The following is a 22,580-nucleotide window of genomic DNA, read 5'->3' as shown; positions in this document are numbered from 1 at the left end:
TTTAAATTATCTATCTCATGTATGTCAACACAGCTCTATGGACGTTGTATGTTTGTATTTGCTTCCGCAGCCCCTCTATTTATATGATTTTCAGGTTAAAGGCCTTCGGTAATCCCATGATTATTGGCCGGTTACGATGTTAAACCTATAGGGGCGGGTTTAGGTCATGACAGGCTGTGTCTCCATTACCTGCTGCTAATGAGGCTCCTGTTTCTCGATATCCTCAACGGGTATGTACATGTCCCATTACCTGCTGCTAATAAGGCTCCTGTTTCTCGATATCCTCAACGGGTACGTACATGTCCCAATCATTATGGGTATTCTAACTCTTGTTACTCTTTTGAATTTTGTATTTTTTTATCCTCTATTCACTATTTCTGAGCCTACCTTTTATAAGGAGGATGTTTATGACCCTCTTTGGCAACAGGCTATGAATGAGGAACTTTCTGCTTTATATAAGATTGGTACTTGGGATCTTGTTGCTTTACCTTTTGGTAAACATGCTGTTGGTTATCGGTGGATGTATAAGATCAAAACCAAAGCCGATGGTTCTGTGGAACGCTATAAAGCCCGATTAGTGGCTAAAGGATTTGCTCAAGAATATAGTCTTAATAATGAGACCTTTGCTCCGATTGCCAAGATAACCACTATTCGTACCTTGCTTGTCATTGTTGATGTGCGTCATTGGCATCTCTCTCAAATGGATGTCAATAATGCCTTTCTCAATGGTGCCTTAGCTGGGGAAGTCTTTATGGTCCTTCCTCCTGGGCTTCTTCATTCTCCTGGTGAAGTTTGCTGCCTTCGCAAAGATTTATATGGTCTCAAACAAGTTCCTCGGGCTTGGTTTGAGAAATTTTCTATTGTGGTTTGTGACTTGAGTTTTCATACTAGTGATCATGATTCGACTCTTTTTCTTCGCTCCACTTCTGCGGGGCTAATTATTCTTTTATTATATGTAGACGACATGGTGATCACTAGCAATGATCTGGATGGTATCTCTGCTCTCCAAGCTCACTTGCATCATCATTTTGAGATGAAAGATCTTGGTTCGCTTCGTTATTTTTTGGGCATTGAGGTGGCTTCTTCACCTCGCAATTATCTTCCGTCTCAGTCCAAGTATGCAACTGATGTTATTCAGCAGACCAAGTTGACTGGCTCCCACACTGTTGACACTCCTCTCAAACTTAATGTGCATTATACTTCCACTGATGGTGCCCTTTTGCTTGATCCTACCTTATATCGAGTTCTAGTGGGTAGCCTTGTCTATCTTACCGTTACTCGGCCCGACATTGCATATGTTGTCCATATTGTCAGTCAGTTTGTTTCTACCCCGACTACTGTTCATTGGGCTACTTTTCTTCGTATGTTTTGTTATCTTCGTGGGTCATTGCATCAGAGTTTATTCTTTTCTGCTACTTCTTCTTTGGATCTTCATGTCTTTTCTGATGCTGATTAGACTGGTGATGTTATGGACCGTAAGTCTACTACGGGTTTTTGTGTTTTTCTAGAAAGTTCTCTTATTTCTTAGAAGAGCAAAAAACAAACTATTGTTGTTCGTTCTTCTACTAAGGCTAAGGATCGTGTTATGGCTACTACCACTGCTAAAATTATTTGGTTGCGCTGGTTGCTTTCCGACTTCGTTGTCTCTATCTCTACTCCTAATCCTATGTATTGTGACAATACCAGCGCCATTCAGATTGCTCATAATTCTATTTTTCATGAGCGGACTAAACATATTGAGAGTGACTGCCACTTTGTGCGCCATCACTTGCAGCTTCGCACATTGTCCTTGCCATTTGTCTCCTCTACTATGCAAATTGCTGATTTCTTCACTAAGTCTCATACTATCTTGCACTTCCGTTTTCTACTTGACAAACTCTCGATGCTTCCTATTGTCACATCATGAGTTTGCGAGGAGATGTTAAGCATATGTGTATTTTATTATTAAGGGTAGTTTAGTCATTGTTAGCCATTAGGGTTAGCATAGTTGACTTATATATATTTCTCTTGTAATTTCTTTTTTGATTCAATAAAATAATACAATACTTAGTTCTGATGAAAATGAGCTATACTAAGTATTTTCTGATTCTAGTAACTGTGTTGATACATATGTATTCATCATAAAATAAATAGGATTCCATAATAAAAAGGTTATTGATCTTGAGTCTTTATGCCTCAATGATGTGGAGGTTTCCTTTTCTTTTGTGGTTCAAAATCTTAGTTAAATTTTCTAAATAGACTTACGAATTGTAAGCTTGTAATCGTCAACCCCTGTGGCTCTGCTATGTGCATCACATTAATTTCAAGCTCTAAGATTGTGATGTCTCAAGCAATCGGAACCTAAATGCATATGTAATGCAGTCCTTCATAATTAGCTACATAAAACACGAATTTATTGTTTTAAACTTGACACTCATGTTTGGACCTTTTTTTTTAAAAAAAAAAAAAAAATTGTTTTATGTAATAGTTCGTGTTTTGATTTTGCTACTAAAAGAAGAAAGTTCAGCTAAAAATCAAACTTACATTATCCAGCAGCATACTGTTGCAATAAGAATCAATGTTAGATGGAACCTGTATCCCAAAATGCACATTAGACGCATGCCAAAAAAAAAAAAAAAAAAAAGAGAGAGAAGAAGAAGAAAGACTAAAGCAAAGCAAATAAGATGTCTTCCTAAACATTATTAGCAAGCTTAGTGAACTACAAGAATCTAGATGTTCTTTAGACTCTTATGAAACAATCAACCTGAGTACCTCCCAAATTCATAAATTCACTACTTCCTTAAACAAAATTGAAAAGATTTGTTTTCTAAAAGATAAATCCAAAACTGTTCACTATCCAATCCAATTATGATATACTATAGATTTATGAAACTGATGAGAGCACCATGTGATAAGGGTTTGTTAAAAAATAAAAAAATAGAAAAAGAAAATAGAGCTGCAATGTATACATATATAATTTAATAAGTAATCGGAAACTAAGAGGGGAATAGGCATCTTTGCTAGGACACTAAAATAGAGTTGAGGCTGCCAAACTCCCACATATATTGATTTATTAGAAATTCTGAGTCAATATATCAAATAGCATTCCCAATCCATTAGAAAGAAATACACTCATATGTGACATCAAACATAATTGAGAATATTGTGTGTATGGTTCTCTAATTTTAAAAAAAAAAAAAAAAAAAAGAGAGAGAAAAAGAGTTCAAAACTCACAAAAAAACATATCTTAATGATGTATATAAATATTGGTGTGTTAGTATTTTAGTATGTAGTTAAACATCTAACTTTATTTCCTCATAAATTTATAATAGATTAATTTTTCACATGTATTATGAAGGGAATAGGACTAAATGAAGGTCCAACAAAATATCACATGTCTCTAGAATGAATCACATGTAAATAAATATATATATTTAAAAAGAAACTTTCACCAATCAAATAGGCCATATTGAATAGCTTAAGACCATGAAGCATTATAACAGCTCCTATAAAAATTTATATCAAGATTTGTTTTTAAATGTCTTAATCTATTTGTGTTGAATCATGTAGAGTGTTCATAAAAATTATTAAATTAGCTTCAAATCTCTCTCAATTTCAATTTCTTTCCGACTCCTATTAAACACTCGTATAGTGGGAGATATGACACAGCTATTGAACTTCCTATTAATTGAGCAAACTTCACCACAAAATGCGCATCCCCAACCATATGAAGAAGTCAAATCTTGCACTACAAATTAGTCCATAACAAGAAAAAAAAGAAAAAAAAAATCTCCATAAAGCAATTGAGGAAAAAAAAATCAAGAAAGATGTAATCCTATTCGTTTTGTTTCGTTATATTTGTTGCCTTCTTCCAGTAGGCCATCTGAAGAAGAATAGACCCTGAACGGAACTTAAACCATTCCACAAATCTACATATACTAAAATTGAGAACTAATTACAACAAAGATTAAAATAGAACACATAAACCACTAAATCAGTCTATATCATTCTATCTAGAAGCAAAATCACCAAACAACTAGCAATTACAAATAAAATCATCCGTACCTCCGCAAAAATCATCTACAATTTCAACCAATAATATTAAAGGGTGGTTTGGGAATATTAGTATTAGCTTCTCCTTTTTTTTCCTTTTTTTTTTTCCCCTAGAACTGAAATGGCACAAAGCCCACAAACTCTAAAATTTACTCAACAAATAATAACTCAGAGTTGTATACGAGTTGAAGTAATAACAAAACTATTTCTAGATAGACATCTTTGACAATTCCTGAGAAAAAGTTTACTATAAATCTAGGCTACTAGTTTTCCTAAATAAATTACCAACGCAAAGTTGCAAGTAATCAAGAAGTGGTTATGATAATTGGTAAGAGAGAATAAACAAATAATGATCTTGAAAAGTTTAAGGTGACGTTTGGTAACACTTACGTTTTCAGTTTTCTGTTTATATTTACAAAAATTTTAAAAACTCAAATAAAAACTTGTTTGGTAAAATTTTTGATTTATAAATCAGTGGTCTCAGTTTATAAATTTGGGCAAAAAATGAAAACACAAAAAATGTGTTTCCGTTTTGAGTTTTGAGTTTTTTTTTTTTACCACCCAACACTAGCCACCACCCGCCACCATTTTCCACCACCGTCTTCTGCCACCACCACCCACCCTCCACCACCACCTGCCACCACCACTCACCACCCACCAGTCACCATCAGCCACCACCCGCCACCACCAGCCACCACCCACCCACTCGCCACCACCACCCACCCACCAGCCATCTACCCACCACTCGCCACTACCATCCACCGTCCGCCACCACTCACCAGCCACCTGCCACCTACCACCACCAGCCACCTGCCACCCACTCGTCACCACCACCACCACCACTACTATCACCCACCACCCACCCGCCACCTACCACCACTAGCCACCTGCCACCCACCCGTCACCACCACCACCACCACTACTATCACCCACCACCCACCCGCCACCTACCTGCCACTACCACCACCACCACTCACTCGCTACCACCTACCACCCGCCACCGTCACCCACCCATCCACCACCACCACCACCCACCCCCACTCGCCATCCGCCACCCACCTGCCACCACCACCACCCACCACCCGCCGCCGCCACCACCACCACCACCACCCACTTGCTACCATCCACCACCCGCCACCGTCACTCACCCATCACTACAAGAAAAAACACTTTTGGCGACCACCTTTTTTTTTTTTTGGTCGCAAATAGTCCACTTTCTGCGACTAAAATTTAACTTTTGGCGACCACAATTTTTTGGTCGCGGAAAATCACCTTTTGGCGACCAAAAAAAAAGTTGGTCGCGGAAAGTATACTATTGGCGACTAAAGGCTTTTTTGGTCGCAGAAGATCACCTTTTGGCGACCAAAAAAAAAGTTGGTCACGGAAAGTATACCCTTTGGCGACCAAAAAAAAAAGTTGGTTGCAGAAAGTATACTATTGGCGACCAAAGGCTTTTTTGGTCGTGGAAGATTACCCTTTGGCGACCAAAAAAAAAAGTTGGTCGCGGAAAGTATGCTATTGGCGACCAAAGGCTTTTTTGGTCGCGGAAGATCACCTTTTGGCGATCAAAAAAAAAAGTTGGTCGCGAAAAGTTTACTATTGGCGACTAGAGGCTTTTTTGGTCGCGGAAGATTACACTTTGGCGACCAAAAAAAAAAAGTTGGTCGCAGAAAGTTATGGCGGGATAAATTTTAAAAAAAATGATACTACAGTAATTACATGCTATTTTTCTATTTAGGCATTAAAAGTTTTATAAAATAATATATAACCCAATTTTTATGGGTTATATATTTTTTTTGCCAAATATGAACAAGAAGTATGTTATTGGCAGAGTGGATTGGGTGCATGGTGACTCCTTGGTCAGGAGTTCAAGTCCTAGGGAGCACAAAAGAATTATTTTTTTTCGGTCAAGGCGCTGACTTTTGGCGACCAACTTATCTTTGATCGCTAAAAGTTTACTTTTGGCTAATATGAATTGGACTTTCCGCGACCAAAAAAGTTGGTCGCGAATGGTCACTTTTAGTGACCAAAGGCTTTTTTGGTCGCAGAAAACTATCTGTGACGAGATTTTAGCGACCAACATATTTTGGTCGCGAAAAGGTTTTAGCGACTAAATATGGTACTTTTCACGACCAAAATGTTGGTCACAGAAAGTGTTTTTTCTTGTAGAGCATCCACCATCACCACCCACCACCCACCCGCCACTACCCACCACCACCCACCATCCGCCACCCACCACCACCCACTACCCGCCACCACCACCACCACCACCCACTACCCGCCACCGTCGCCCACCCACCCGCCTACCCACCCACCCACCCACCCAGTCACTTGCCGTCACCACTTTCCACCACCGTCTTCCGCAGCCACTTGCCACCACTTGCCATTTCTCACTCTTTTTTTCATTTTAAAATTTTTTTAAACAATTTGTCAATTACCAAGCGCGTTTGTAATTTATGTTTTTCTAAAAATAAACAAAAATCAGTTTATAAAATTTTTGTAAATATAAACTGAAAACGTAAACGTTACCAAACACACCCTAAATGATTCACCAACCAAAGGATTGAAAGTCTAGAAAACAAAGAAAACAAGACAAACGAACCCCAAAAAAAAATATATATATATATATATATATATGGGCTACCAATTTTCATAAATAATCACAAAATGAATGGCATGATAACTATAAGATTTTTACGACTGTTTAAATTAATTAGTTTAATTATTTATACATCTCAATAAACTAATTTTTATACAATTACATGTTTTAAATTCAACAAACACACTAAAATTTTAGATTCAACAAAATAATTTCTTTTATACAATCAAAACCTAAAACTAATTTTTTAGGTCCTCAATCAAAACTCTATTTTTTCAATTGAAATCCCCAAATCAAAAACTTTTTTTTTTTTTTTCAAATCTCCAAATTTTAACCCTAGAACAAATAGGTTCCAAACTTGGTTGAACAGAGAGAGTTTTCTTCTTCACTGAGTCTCTCTGCCGTGAGTTCGTTCCTTTTATCTCTCTCCACCGTTCCCTTTCTGGCCAGCTTCTTCCCTATTTGTCGTTTCTTCTATCTCTTTTAATAAAACTTTTCATTTTATTTTTCTTCTCAAGAGTGATACAGGTAGATTATTTTTGGGACAAATAATTTGTCACCAATCACTAATTTTAGACGCGCTCAATTTTTTGTAAGATACCAAAATATTTGGCTTCTTTATGTGCTAAGAAAATTTTCTTACTAAATTAAAATTTTAGTCTAAAAAAATTCAACTTCTTTTGATTTTTTATGACAAAATTAAAAGTTATGTTTAGTTCGTCACAATAGCCTAGTTTGTTGTAGTGCATCTTGGACTCCACATCCCCGGTGTCCATTGATAAAACAATAAACAAGGAAATGAAAATAAAAATAATAATAAGGCAGCCATTTCCACAAGTTTTTTTGACGGTTCTAACCTTGTGTTGCAAGTAAAGAGGACTGATTATAATAAGGCTGAATTTTCCAAGTACTCACCTACTATAAGATCCCGCAGGTGTGACTTTGTGAAGCTACTCGGTTTTGTAAAAACTGAACATGATCAACATCAGCCAGATTAGCCTTTGTACCAGAACTAGAGTTGGCTGGCCATGTCGCTGGAACCGCTAAATTCCTATTGCAATTGAAAGATTACATAGAATTAAAAAAAAAGAAGCCTTTTTATGAGAAACTTTCTAGAGCTTCTCAATTTTGCCACCAAAAAAAATCCAATTCCTTTTACCCTAATCCACATGCCCCAAAGAATACATACCATGAGATACAGACAACTTAGACACAGAAATTGCATATCAGGAGGCAAGATACTTATACATGACCAGATGGAGGTAGTGGCAACACAATGGAGGAGAAATAGAGACACAAATAATAGAAGCAATAAACTTGTTTGAAACCCGCTTCTGAAAATTGTTTTTGAGAAGGGGAAAAAAAAAAAAGTCTTTTTTGGAAAATAAAACATTACAAGAAAACATAAACTACATCAAAATGTTGGATGTTTCCGAACTTTCCATTTGTTTTTGTTTTCAAGAACATGAAAGACGAAAAAGATACCAATTGCAGGGATAGGAAATAGGGAAGGTCGTCGCAGGGATTAAAACCCTGCTATGAGCTTGGGAGCGTACAAGGACCAAACCACTGGGTCATCCCATAAGCTCATGAAATGATGATTCTGATGGGTAGTCAAAGGATACAGGTAGTGAGGCAATGGGAGCGAGGGGGTGTGTGATAGATGCTAGGTTATTGAGGCGGTGGCAAGCATTATGGTGGCATGATTCAAATAGGGTTGATGGAAATGTCATTAAGTTTGGAATTTATTAGTAACGAATTCCTTTTCTCGCAAAAAATTTAAATTTTATGACAAAAATGTCTGTCTCCAATGAGTTAAAATAATTGGCGCTAACGAGAAAAAAAAATGGTGCCTCATTTTTTCTGACGAATTTGTTTTTTCGTCTCCTATAGTTTTGAGAAAAATTAAAACAAACAACAAAAGCAATATTTCTTCATGTCTGGGTTATCTTCATGTCTGGGTTACATTCTCAGACAAAAATAAATTTTTTCACAAAATTTCGTCACAATAGCTTAGATTTGTTGTAGTTCATTTTGGACTCCATATCCCCAGTGTCCATTGATAAAACATTAAACAAGGAAATAAAAATAAAAATAAAAATAAGCCAGCCATTTCCACAAGTTTTTTTTAACGATTCTAACCTTGTGTTGCAATTAAAGTGGACTGACTATAATAAGGCTGAATTTTCCAAGTACTCACCTACTATATGATGATCCCGCAGGTGTATCCTTCAGACTTGGTGAAGCTACTCGGCTTTGTAAAAACTGAACATGATGAACATCAGCCAGATTAGCCTTCGTACCAGAACTTGAGTTGGTTGGCGAAGTCGCTGGAACTGCTAAATTCCTATAGCAATTGAAAGATTACATAGAATTAAAAAAATAAATAAATAAATAAACAAAAACAAAAACCTTTTTATGAGAAACTTTCTAGAGCTTCTCAATTTTGCCACCAAAAAAAAATCCAATTCCTTTTCTCCTAATCCTCATGCCCCGAAGAAAACATAGCATGAGACACAGACAACTTAGACACAAAAATTGCTTATCAGGATGCAAAATGCTTATACGTGACCAGATGGAGATAGTGGCAACACAATGGAGGAGAAATAGAGACACAGATAATAGAAGCAATAAACTTCGCTTTTGAAAATTGTTTTTGAGAAGAAAAAAAAAGTCTTTTTTGCAAAATAAAACATCCTGGTAGCATTTGGTGACGTTTATGTTTTCTGGTTTATGTTTACAAAAATTTTATAAATTGATTTTTGTTTATTTTTAGAAAAACATAAACTACAAACGCATTTGTTTCGAACAAAATATTTAAAAAAATTTAAAAACATAAACTAAAAAATATGTTTGTTCTGGACTAAAATATTTATATATATATTTTATTATTTACGACAATGGGATCATACACATTATAATTGAAAAACAAAATTAATCAAAAAAATTAATTGAAAAAGAAAGTACTTGAAAAAAAAAATTAAAAAAACAATTAATTGAAAAAAAAATTATTTGAAAAAAAAATTAATTGAAAAAAAAAATTTGTTAGTCAAATTTTTAAATTTCTATTTAAAATCCAACTAAACTTATTTTTTGAGTTTACGCTTTTTCCTCAAATTTACAAACTAAGACAACCATTTATGAACCAAAAAAATTATCAAACAAGTTTTTACAACATTTTTTAAAATTTTTGTAAATATAAACTGAAAACGAAATGGTTACTGTTGAGATAAGATTTACAGAGTCCAGAATCTTTCGAATTGTAGTTTAGATTGATCACTTAGTTGCATGCTTAAATTGATCACTTAGTTGCATGCTTATCATTCTCATATTCTTATACTTATCATCCTAGCTTAGTGTATATATATCTCCACAAGTGTGTGTAACAAATAATAATCATTGAATAAAATAATTGTTCAATTCATATACTCTGTCTCAAGTTGGTATCAGAGCCAATCTTCTCATGGCATCCGAAATTTCTTCCTCTAATAACACTACTGCTACTTCATCTAATTCTGTACCACCTTCATCTTCTTCATCCCTTATCCATGCCCACCATTTTATCTCTCTCAAACTCACATCTAAAAAAATTTTCCCTTATCTTTGTGGCCAATATCTCTTTCAATAAAATGACGGTACACTTCCTTGCCCGCAGTCCACTACTACCATTGATGGTACAGTCACAACCAACCCTGCCCACTTTGTTTGGGAACGACAAGATCAACTCATTTTGAGTCTTCTTATCGCTTCTCTTTCAGAGGATATTCTTCCCCTCGCTGTTGGTTGCACTTCTTCTCGCGCACTGTGGCTCACTCTTGAGCAATCCCTTACTTTTCCGTCTCATACTCGGCTGCTCCAACTCCGTCTGGGTCTTCAACAACTCAAGCAAAATGATCGTCCTGCCGCCGTTTATCTTCAGGAGGCCAAATCTTTTGCCGATGAACTTGCCGCTGCTGGTGCACCTCTTTCATCAGCACAGTTTAATTTATATGTTTTCCAAGGCATTCGCTCTGATTTTAAAGATCTCATCATGACCCTCACCGCTCGTTCGGACCCTGTTTCTTTTTCCAAATTGCATAGTCTTCCCTTAAGTCATGAATTCCTTCACCGTCGGGACACTACGCCTCTGGCCTCTATTACTGCTCCATAAGCCAATTTCACTCACACTACTTCCCGAGGCCGATTTCGTGGTGGTTCAACCCGTGGTGGCCGTGGTCGTGGACGCAACCGTGATCGTTCTTTTCCTTCTTATGGTTCTGGCTCTATCGGGGGTGTTCGTCCCACGTTTCTTGGCTCAGGCTCATCCTATGACAGTCTTCTTCCTACACCCTCCAATGACACCAGAGTGCGCTGTCAACTTTACACCCGCATGTGTCACACTGCCGCTCAATGCTATCATCGTTTTGATCGAACTGTGGCTCCAAGTGCACATTTCACTCTTTTCTGCCCGTCTTCTTCCAGCACTTCTGGTGATCCAAGTTTCTCCTCCTTCTCTCAGTATAACTGGTTTCCGGACACCGGGGCCACTCACCATGTCACCTCGGATCTTGCCTTTCTCTCTCACATTGAAGATTATCATAGCCCTTCTCATCTTTGGGTTGGCAACGGTATGGGTATTCCTATCTCTCATATTGGTTCATCCTCTATCACCTCTCCCTCCACCTTTTTTTACAGTTTCCCCTGTTCTTCATGTGCCCACATTTTCGAAATCTTTATTATCGGTTCATCAATTTACTAAAGATAATAACGTTTTCTTTGAATTTTACCGCTCACATTTTTTGGTTAAGGATCAACTCTCCAAGAAAGTTCTACTCCACGGCAAGAATGATGGTGGTCTTTACCGCTTCTCTCCTTCCCCAGTTTCTCCTACTGCACTCTCCTCCGAAGATGTGTCCTCCACCTATTGGCATGGTCGTCTTGGTCATCCACATCACCGTGTCCTTCGTCAAATTCTCCGGTCTCATAATCTTCCGGTTTCCAACAAGTCCCTTGCTGCAATGTGTCTTGCTTGTCAACTTGGCAAATCATCAAGGCTCTCCTTACCATCTTCCTACAGTCGTAGTTTAGCTCCTTTAGATCTAGTTTTTAGTGATGTTTGGGGTCCATCCCCAGTATTGTCCAGTAATGGTCACAAATTCTTTGTAATATTTCTAGATGATTATTCAAATTTTATTTAGTATTTTCCTATCTCTCATAAATCTGATGTTTTCCCAATATTTCCTAAATTTCAAGCTTTGGTTGAACGCTAATTCTCACGCAAAATTAAAATTATTCAAACCGATTGGGGTGGTGAATATCGCAAACTCAATACATATTTTCAACCCGTGGGCATTATTCACCGTCACCCCTGTCCACATACCCATGAGCAGAATGGCCCGGTGGAACACCGTTACCGTCATATTATTGAAACCGGTCTCACCCTTCTTGCTCATGTATCTATGCCTTATAAATATTGGGACTTTGCGTTTGAAACTACTGTTTACCTCATTAATCGCATGCCGTCTAGGGTCACTAATAATCTTTCTCCTCTACAATGTCTTTTCGCAAAATCCCCGGACTATAAATTTTTTAAAAATTTTGGGTGTCTTTGTTTTCCATTTCTTCGCCCTTACAACAAACATAAAATGTCTTTTCGGTCCACTCCGTGTGCTTTTCTTGGATATAGTCCCTCTCACCTTGGTTATCAATGTCTCAATCCCGTCACCACCCGCATTTATATAGCTCGCCATGTCCGGTTTGATGAATCGACCTTTCCATTTTCAACCCCACGGCCCCTTTCTTCTATTCTCACTCCCTCTTCTTCGGGTCCTTATCTTGCGTCACCAATACATGTTGAGTCTTCTTCCATTCCTTCTCCTGTGTTCACTCCTCCACTTCAATCCTCCTCCACAGCTGCTTTCCCGTCCCCTGCTATCTCACGGCCTGTTTCTCCCATGCTACACACTGCTGGGCTACGGCCCACTGTTGCCACTGCTCAACATCAACCTGTTCAGGCTCTGTCTCCGCCTCTTATCCCTCCTTTACCCACTGCCTTACCACTGCCATCTTCCCCACCGTCCCCTACCTCCTCTTCCATTATTCCTACCAGCTTACCTCCCATACCGGCTTCCTTTTAGCATAATCCTCGTGGTCTTAATCTCATGGTGGACCTCACTTCCCCTTCCCCCCCTTCTCCTGCTCCTTTGCAAACTCACCTAATGGTTCTTCGCCATATGTCTTCTAAGCCACTGCATTACTCGCCACCTCTTCTACTTCAGTTGAATCCCTTTAACCCACCTGTTTCACTTCCGCAAATAAATCACCCGTTTGGCGTCAAGCCATGACGGCAGAAATTACTGCCCTTATTAGAAATGGCACTTGGAGTTTGCAACCCGCTACTCCCAGTATGAATATTGTGAGTTGTAAATGGGTGTTTCGGATAAAACGTCGGGCCGATGGTACTATTGAGCGTCACAAGGCACGCTTGGTTGCAAAGGGGTTTCATCAACAAGAGGGTCTTGATTATTTCAAAACTTTCAGTCCGGTGGTTAAACCCACTACCATCCACACTGTCTTGTCTCTTGCTACTTCATATGGTTGGTCGGTTCGTCAACTTGATGTTCACAATGCCTTTCTACATGGTGTTCTTCAAGAGGAGGTGTTCATGCATCAACCATCTGGGTTTGTTGATGACAATCATCCATCGTTCGTGTGCAAGCTTCACAAATCTCTCTATGGTTTAAAACAGACTCCATGTGCTTGGTTTTCTCGCCTCACTGGTTTTTTAATCAAGCACAACTTTACTCCATCAAAAGCAGATAGCTCTTTGTTTATTTATCGACAGGGCAGTATTCTAGTCTATCTCCTTATTTATGTCGATGACATATTGCTCATTGGTAACTCCTCAGATTTTATGCGACAACTACTTCATACTCTTGGCCAAGAATTTGCCATCAAAGATCTTGATGCTCTCCATTATTTTTTGGGAATTAAAGCTCATTACCAGTGTTATGGGTTATTACTCTCTCAACAAAAATATATTTTGGATTTATTAACCAAGTTTGGTATGCATCAATCCAAGCCTGCTCAGACGCCCATCTCCACCACCTCCAAGCTCACTTCTGCTCACGGCTCTCCCTTGGGTGATCCTGCACGTTATCGCATGGTGGTTGGGTCCCTTCAATACGTCACCTTGACAAGGCCGGATATCTCCTTTGCTGTCAACAAGGTTTGTCAATTTATGCATTCACCGACGGAAGACCACTGGCAAGCCGTCAAGCGAATCCTTCGCTATCTCAAACATACTTGCGATTTTGGGCTTCTGATTCGATCCGCCTCTCCTACTTGTCTGCAAGCCTTTTCTGATACCGATTGGGCAGGTAGTGTTGATGATCGTAAATCTACGGGTGGGTATGCTGTTTTTCTTGGTGACAACTTAGTGTCTTGGTCCTCTCGGAAGCAACGGACGATGGCTCACTCCTCTACTGAGTCTAAATACAAGGCCTTGGCTGACACATCCGCTGAAATTTCATGGCTTACATCCTTACTTTCTGAGCTCGGTGTGTCATTCTCCGCCCCACCGATTTTATGGTGTGACAATCTTGGGGCTACCTATTTATTGGCTAACCCCATCTTCCATGCTCGTACCAAGCATGTCGAGATTAATTTTCACTTTATCCGTGAAAGGGTGGCTCGCCAAGAGGTTCAAATTCAGTTCATTTCCACTAAGGACCAGGTTACGAATATCTTCACCAAAGGGCTCCTAGCACAGTCGTTCCGGTTCTTCCGTGACAAGTTGCAAATTCGTTCCCTCGAATGTTCATCTTGAGGGGAGTTGTTGAGATAAGATTTACAGAGTCCAGAATCTTCCGAATTGTAGTTTAGATTGATCACTTAGTTGCATGCTTATCATTCTCATCTTCTTATACTTATCATCTTAGCATAGTGTATATATATCTCCACAAGAGTGTGTAACAAATAATAATCATTGGATAAAATAATTGTTCAATTCATATACTCTGTCTTAAGTGTTACAAAACAACACTTTTTTAATTTTCAAAACTTATTTTTGCAGAAAATATAAACTATATCAAAATGCTGGATGTTTTCAAACTTTCCATTGTTTTTGTTTTCAAGAACATGAAAAATGAAAAAAGATACCAATCGCAGGAATGGGGAACGAGGAAGGTCGTCACAGGGATTAAACCCTGCTATGAGCTTAGGAGTGTACAACGACCAAACCACCAAGTCATCCCCTAAGCACATAAAATGATGATTCTAATGGGTAGTCAAAAGACACAGGAAGTGAGGAAGTTGGAGCGAGGGGGTGTGTGATAAAGGCTAGGTTATTGTCGCGGTGGCAAGCATTATGGTGGCATGATTCTGATAGGGATGATGGAAATGTCATTAAGTTTGGAATTTATTAGTGACGAATTCCTTTTTTCACAAAAATAATTTAAATTTTCTAACAAAAATGACCGCTTCCAATGAGCTAAAATAATTGACGCTAATGAGAAAAAAAAATTGGCGCCTCATTTTTTCTGACGAATTTATTTTTTCATCTCCTATACTTTTGAGAAAAATTAAAACAAACAACAAAAGTAATATTTCTTCATGTCTGGGTTACATTCTCAGACGAAAATAAATTTTTTCACCAAATTTCGTCACAATAGCCTAGATTTGTTGTAGTGCATTTTGGACTCCATATCCCCGGTGTCCATTGATAAAACATTAAACAAGGAAATGAAAATAAAAATAAAAATAAGCCAGTCATTTCCACAAGTTTTTTTAACGATTCTAACCTTGTGTTGCTTGTAAAGAGGACTGATTATAATAAGGCTGAATTTTCCAAGTACTCACCTACTATATGATGATCCCGCAGGTGTATCCTTCAGACTTGGTGAAGCTACTCGGCTTTGTAAAAACTGAACATGATCAGCATCAGCCAGATTAGCCTTTGTACCAGAACTTGAGTTGGCTGGCAAAGTCGCTGGAAACGCTAAATTCCTGTAGCAATTGAAAGATTACATAGATTTGAAAAAAAAGAAACAACAAACAAACAAAAATAAAAACCATTTTATGAGAAACTTTCTAGAGCTTCTCAATTTTGCCACCCAAAAAAATCCAATTCCTTTTCCCCTAATCCTTATGCACCGAAGAATACATAGCATGGGATACAGACAACTTAGACACAAAAATTGCATATCAGGAGGCAAGATGCTTATACGTGACCAGATGTAGTGCCAACACAATGGAGGAGAAATACAGACATAGATAATAGAAGAAATAAACTTGTTTGATAAACCGCTTCTGGAAATTGTTATTGAGAAGAAAAAAAAAAGTCTTTTTTAGAAAATAAAACATTATGGTAGCATTTGGTAACGTTTATGTTTTTCGTTTATGTTTACATATATTTTATAAACTTATTTTTGTTTATTTTTAAAAAAACATAAACTACAAACGCATTTGGTTTGAACAAAATATTTGAAATTTTTTAAAAATATAAACTAAAAAATATGGTTGTTCAGGCCTAAAATATTTATATTTATTTTTTATTATTTATGGCAAGGGAATCATACATATTATAATTGAAAAAAAAATAATTAAAAAAAATTAATTGAAAAAAAAATAACTGAAAAAACAATTAATTGAAAAAAAAATATTTGAAAAAAAAAATTACTTGAAAAAAAAATTGTTATTCAAATTTTTAAATTTCTATTTAAAATCCAACGCAAGCTCATTTTTTTAGTTTACGTTTTTTTCCCAAATTTGCAAGCTGAGACAACCATTTATGAACCAAAAAAATAATCAAACAAGTTTTTATGATAGTTTTTAAAAATTTTATAAATATAAACTGAAAACAAAATAGTTGCCAAACAACACATTTTTAATTTTCAAAACATATTTTTGCAGAAAATATAAACTATATCAAAATGCTGGATGTTTCTGAACTTTCCGTTGTTTTTGTTTTCAAGAACATGAAAAATGAAAATAGATACCAATTGTGGGGATAGGGAACGGGGAAGGTCGTCGCTGGGATTACAACCCTGCTATGAGCTTGGGTGTGTACAACGACCAAACCACCGAGTCATCCCCTAAGCTCATAAAATGATGATTCGGATGGGTAGTCAAAGGACACAGGTAGTAAGGCAGTGGGAGTGAGGGGGTGTGTGATAAAGGCCAGGTTATTGTGGCGGTGCAAGCAATATGGTGGCATGATTCTGGTAGGGTTGATGGAAATGTCATTAAGTTTGGAATTTATTAGCGACAAATTCCTTTTCTCGCAAAAAAAAATTAAATTTTATGACAAAAATGTCCGTCTGCAGTGAGCTTAAATAATTGGCGCTAACGAGAAAAAAATTAGTGCCTCCTTTTTTCTAACGAATTTATTTTTTCGTCTCCTATAGTTTGGTGAAAAATTAAAACAAACGACAAAAGTAATATTTCTTCATGTTTTGGTTACATTCTAAGATGAAAATAAATTTATTCACCAAATTTCGTCGCAATAACCTGGATTTGTTGTAGTGCATTTTGGACTCCACATCCCCGTGTCCATTGATAAAACATTAAACAGGGAAATGAAAATAAAAATAAATATAAGCCAGCCATTTCCACAAGTTTTTTTAACAGCTCTAACCTTGTGTTGCAAGTAAAGAGGACTGATTATAATAAGGCTGAATTTTCCAAGTACTTACCTTTCATACAATGATCCCGCAGGTGTATCCTTCAGACTTAGTGAAGCTACTCGACTTTGTAAAGGCTGAACATGATCAGTATTGGCCAGATTAGCCTTCGTACCAGAACTTGAGTTGGCTGGCGAAGTTGCTGGAACCGCTAAATTCCTGTAGCAATTGAAAGATTACATAGAATTAAAAAAAAAAAAAAACAATAACAAACCTTTTTATGAGAAACTTTCTAGAGCTTCTCAATGGAGGAGAAATAGAGACACAGATAATAGAAGCGATAAACTTGTTTGAAAAACTGCTTCTGAAAATTGTTTTTGAGAAGGAAAAAAAAAGTCTTTTTTGGAAAACAAAACATCATGGTATTGTTTGGTAAGGTTTATGTTTTTGGTTTATGTTTCCAAAAATTTTATAAATTATTTTTTGTTTATTTTTAGAAAAACAAATATTACAAACGCATCTATTTGAACAAAATATTGAAAAAATTTAAAAAACATAAACTAAAAAATATGTTTGTTCTAACCTAAAATATTTATCTTTATTTTTTATTATTTATGACAACGGGATCATACACATTTTAATTTTAAAAAAAAATTTAAAAAAAAAATAATTGAAAAAAAAAATTTGTTAGTCAAATTTTTAAATTTCTGTTTAAAATTCAATGTAAACTAATTTTTTGAGTTTACGTTTTTTCCTCAAATTTACAAACTGAGGCAACCATTTATAGACTCAAAAAAATTATTAAACAAGTTTTTATGATAGTTTTTAAAATTTTTGTAAATATAAATTGAAAACAAAATGGTTACCAAACATCAGTTCTTCAATTTTCAAAACTTATTTTTGCATAAAATGTAAACTACATCAAAATGCTGGATGTTATTGAACTTTCCATTGTTTTTGTTTTCAAGAACATGAAAAATGGAAAAAGATACCAATTGCAGGGATGCGGAACGGGGAAGGTCGTCGCAAGGATTAAAGCCCTGCTATGAGCTTGGGAGTGTACAACGACGAAACCACCGGGTCATCCACTAGGCTCATAAAATTATGATTCTGATGGGTAGTCAAAGGACACAGGCAGTGAGGCAGTGGAAGCGAGGGGGTGTGTGATAAAGGCTAGGTTACTGTGGCGGTGGCAAGCATTATGGTGGCATGATTCTGATAGTGTCGATGGAAATGTCATTAATTTTGTAATTTATTAGTGACGAATTCCTTTTCTCACAAAACAAATTTAAATTTTGTAACAAAATTGTCCGTCTCCAATTAGCTAAAATAATTGGCACCAACGAGAAAAAAATTGGTGCCTCATTTTTTCTGACGAATTTATTTTTTCATCTCCTATAGTTTTGAGAAAAAATTAAAACAAACGACAAAAGTAATATTTTTTCATTTTTGGGTTACATTCTAAGACAAAAATAAATTTTTTGACCAAATTTTGTCACAATAGCCTAGATTTGTTGTAGTACATTTTGGACTCCACATCCCCGGTGTCCAATAATAATACATTAAACAAGGAAATAAAAATAAAAATAAAAATAAGCCAGCCATTTCCACTAGTTTTTTTAACGGTTCTAACCTTGTGTTTGCAAGTAAAGAGGACTGATTATAATAAGGCTGAATTTTCCAAGTACTCACCTACTATATGATGATCCCGTTGGTGTATCCTTCAGACTTAGTGAAGCTACTGGGCTTTGTAAAAACTGAACATGATCAGCATCAGCCAGATTAGCCTTCGTACCAGAACTTGAGTTGGCTGGCGAAGTCACTGGAACCACTAAATTCCTGTAGCAAATGAAAGATTACACAGAATCAAAAAAAAAAAAAAAAACCTTTTTATGAGAAACTTTCTACAGCTTCTCAATTTTGCCACCAAAAAAAAATCCAATTCCTTTTCCCCTAATCCTTATGCCCCGGAGAATACATAGCACGAGATACAGACAACTTATACACAGAAATTGCATATCAGGAGGCAAGATGCTTATACGTGACTAGATGGAGGTAGTGGCAACACAATGACGGAGAAATGGAGACACAAACAATAGAAGCAATAAACTTGTTTGAAAAACCGCTTCTGAAAATTGTTTTTGAGAAGGCAAAGGCAAAAAAAAAAAGTCTTTTTTGGAAAATAAAACATCATGATAGTGTTTGGTAACATTTATATTTTTTGTTTATATTTACAAAAATTTTATAAGCTGAATTTTTTTTTTTTTAGAATAACATAAACTACAAATACGTTTGGTTTGAACAAATAGTTGAAAAATTTTAAAAACATAATATAAAAAATATGTTTGTTCAGGCCTAAAATATTTATATTTATTTTTTATTTTTTATGACAATGGAATCATACACATTATAATTGGAAAAAAAAAAATAAATTGAAAAAAAAATAAATGAAAAAATAAATTAATTGAAAAAAAATTTTGTTAGTCAAATTTTTAAATTTCTTTTTAAAATCCAACGTAAACACATTTTTTGAGTTTACGTTTTTTCCTCAAATTTTCAAATTGAGACAACCATTTATAAACCAAAAAAATTATTAAATAAGTTTTTATGATAGTTTTTTAAATTTTTGTAAATATAAACTAAAAACAAAATGGTTACCAAACAAAACTTTTTTAATTTTCAAAACTTATTTTTGCAAAAAATATAAACTCTATCAAAATGCTGGATGTTTTCGAACTTTCCATTGTTTTTGTTTTCAAGAACATGAAAAATGAAACAAGACACTAATTGCAGGGACGGGGAACGGGGAAGGTCGTCGCAGGGATTAAAACCCTGCTATGAGCTTGGGAGTGTACAACGACCAAACCACCGGGTCATCCCCTAAGCTCATAAAATGATGATTCTGATGGGTAGTCAAAGGACAAAGGTAGTGAGGCAGTGGGAACGACGGGGTGTGTGATGGAGGCTAGGTTGTTGTGGCGGTGGCAAGCATTATGGTGGCATGATTCTGATAGGGTTGATGGAAATGTCATTAAGTTCTGTTAATATTACTGAAAAAATTGCGACCTTCTATCTTCTACTTATTGAAGAAACTTTACCAAGAAACAACAAAAGCAATAGTAATTTATATATGTGCCTTTGTCATGCCATTTAAGAGGGGGGAAAATATGGTCATGTTGTGCTCAGTAGCTGCAAGTTTTGACCAACATTTCAAACAAAATTTTCATTTTTATTTTTATTTTTATTTTTGTATCATTACTATATCGAACAGATCATTTAATCAAAAAACATCTAGTTTAACTTCTAGATCATGACAATAAATAAATAAATTAGGAAGAAAATTATGGCAAAAAAAGGTGCATCTTGTGTACCCTTCGAGTCTTCTGCATTTGCAGTGGTTCATCTTGTCAACTGTATAATTCCCAAATAAGTCATCGAAATGCTCTGCTAGTTTAGGTATCTTGGCCGATGGCAAAATGTCCCAAACCTTTATAACCTGGATGTCTTTTGAATTTTCCCTAACAATGTCTATGCTCCATATGAGATTCAGAAATTCATTGACCTGGTGCACCTCCAACAGTTGAGAAGAAGTCCCATTCAAGTTTAGAACTTTGTTCTTCTGATTCTGATGCAAGCCACTCGAAAGATTTTGTAAGAGAGAAAGCACTTTCTTACGAATCTCTATGTTCTTGATTCTAGTCATGGATTTCCTAAAATCATCGCCAAAGCAAACCTGTAACAAATAATAAGGGCGACGATCAAATAGTGAGACTTCTTGTAATTTAAGAACAAAAAATATTCATGTGATCAACCAAAGACATTTAATTTCTATTGTGAATGAAGTACATATTGCTTTTGTTTGGGAAACACAGTTTAGCTCATCTACAAACATGGAATGGTAACACCTAGCATTGAATATCTAATTGCAAAAATTCAAATAGTTACTTGCTAAATCTTCCAAACTTGGATCTGATTAGTAACTTTTTCTTGCCATCAGCACAGAAAGAGCAGAGTTAAGATGACCAAAATGATAAGAGTTGAGGTCAACAAGTTCACGAATATGCAAATTGTTTCCTATTATGAACTAAATTGCAAAAGAAAACTTGTTTGGATGTGTTTTCATTTTGGTGCTTTTAGAAACACATACTATGAAAAGTTGGAAAACACTATGCGTTTTTTTTTTTCAGCAGAAACGTTTCTTGAAAATTCAAAAAACTACTTTGTGGTTTTGTTTTTATTTTTCAAAAAAAAAAAGAAAAAAAGAAACTTGTTTGGCAAATTGTTTCTTGAATTATTCTTGAGAAAACCACTTTGTTTAAGGAAACCATCATCATTTACAGTTTTATGCAAAAACAGTTCTCAATAATTCTAAAATAGCCTTTTGATGTTTCCTAAAAACTGTGTTAAGAAACAGTTCATCTCCTAAGTTTTTTTGTGTTTTTTGGGAAAACAAAAACACAACTTCAAACAGGAGAATTTTCATAATTCTTTCTAGGGAGCTTCTGACACAACTCTTCTAAGGAAAAAAGCATTGATTTCTGCAACCATGTTGCAATTTTTAATATACGATGCATGGAAATGTTTGATATGAAAGGGTTTTAATAGTATAATTGTTGACAATTAAAGAGAGCATATATATATATACCTTCCACCTTGTATTACTAAACAAAAAAGAACCGGGCATGAGTAATGTATCAAGTTGGTTAAGCTCAACTAAGGCGCCTCCAACAGCTTGAGCTAAGTTCTTGTCATCATTCGCATCATAAAAACAACCCCGAGCCTTGGCATCTACAACTAATTTTTTCCACACACTGCCGCTATTAATCAAAGTAGCACCATTCCCCAAAATCCAAAGGCAATGCCTATACCACCCCCACAAAAAAAAAAAAAAAAAAAAAAATTACCACTCAGTAAAGTAGAGCTTAATTATCACAAGGTTCGGCTGTGGAAAAAACAATACCTTGCTCGAGTGAGAGCCACATTGGCTCTTTGACGATTGGAAAGAAAGCCCACTGATCCACGCCCATTGCATCGCACAGTAGAGATAATTATGACATCTTCCTCACCACCTTGAAACCCATCAACAGATCGAACACTTACAGAAAAGTCACAGTTTGCATCTGTGTTGTACGTTTTTCCAAATTTTTGTTCAAGTGCAAATACTTGAGCCTTGTATGGTGATATGCAACCAATCCTAACCTTCTGTTTTGACGCCTTAGATTCTGTAGATCACAATTAAGGCAGAAAACAATATAAAATTACAGCTTGTTTGGTAATACTTATGTTTCTATTTTTGTTTTCCAAAAACTTGAAAACTGACCAAAAAAATTGTTTTGAGGCCTCAGATT

At 36.0% G+C, this 22,580-nt stretch overlaps 1 protein-coding gene across 2 annotated transcripts in view; it reads right to left on the bottom strand.

The window, feature by feature from the left end:
- The window catches only part of LOC114322616 (uncharacterized), a 36,065-nt gene that overhangs the window by 6,983 nt on the left and 6,502 nt on the right, over positions 1 to 22,580 (bottom strand). Inside the window, exons 6-14 of one of the 2 annotated variants that reach the window (XM_082866988.1) lie at positions 22,193 to 22,454; positions 21,878 to 22,094; positions 20,604 to 20,965; positions 18,925 to 19,071; positions 17,305 to 17,451; positions 15,470 to 15,616; positions 8,832 to 8,978; positions 7,547 to 7,682; positions 2,524 to 2,571 (exon numbers count right to left, since the gene is read on the bottom strand). In XM_082866988.1, the coding sequence (XP_082723114.1) occupies positions 7,550 to 7,682; positions 8,832 to 8,978; positions 15,470 to 15,616; positions 17,305 to 17,451; positions 18,925 to 19,071; positions 20,604 to 20,965; positions 21,878 to 22,094; positions 22,193 to 22,454 (1,562 nt within the window). In that variant the 3' untranslated portion in view covers positions 2,524 to 2,571; positions 7,547 to 7,549. The remainder of the gene's footprint in view (positions 1 to 2,523; positions 2,572 to 7,546; positions 7,683 to 8,831; positions 8,979 to 15,469; positions 15,617 to 17,304; positions 17,452 to 18,924; positions 19,072 to 20,603; positions 20,966 to 21,877; positions 22,095 to 22,192; positions 22,455 to 22,580) is intronic. The other variant, XM_082866989.1, reaches the window with a different exon arrangement.

Source organism: Camellia sinensis, chromosome 4 (assembly GCF_055761805.1).
Source record: "Camellia sinensis isolate YWXY chromosome 4, ASM5576180v1, whole genome shotgun sequence".
Taxonomy (NCBI): domain Eukaryota; kingdom Viridiplantae; phylum Streptophyta; class Magnoliopsida; order Ericales; family Theaceae; genus Camellia; species Camellia sinensis.
Note: the sequence above shows the minus strand (reverse complement) of the source record. Positions and strands in the feature narration are given on the sequence as shown.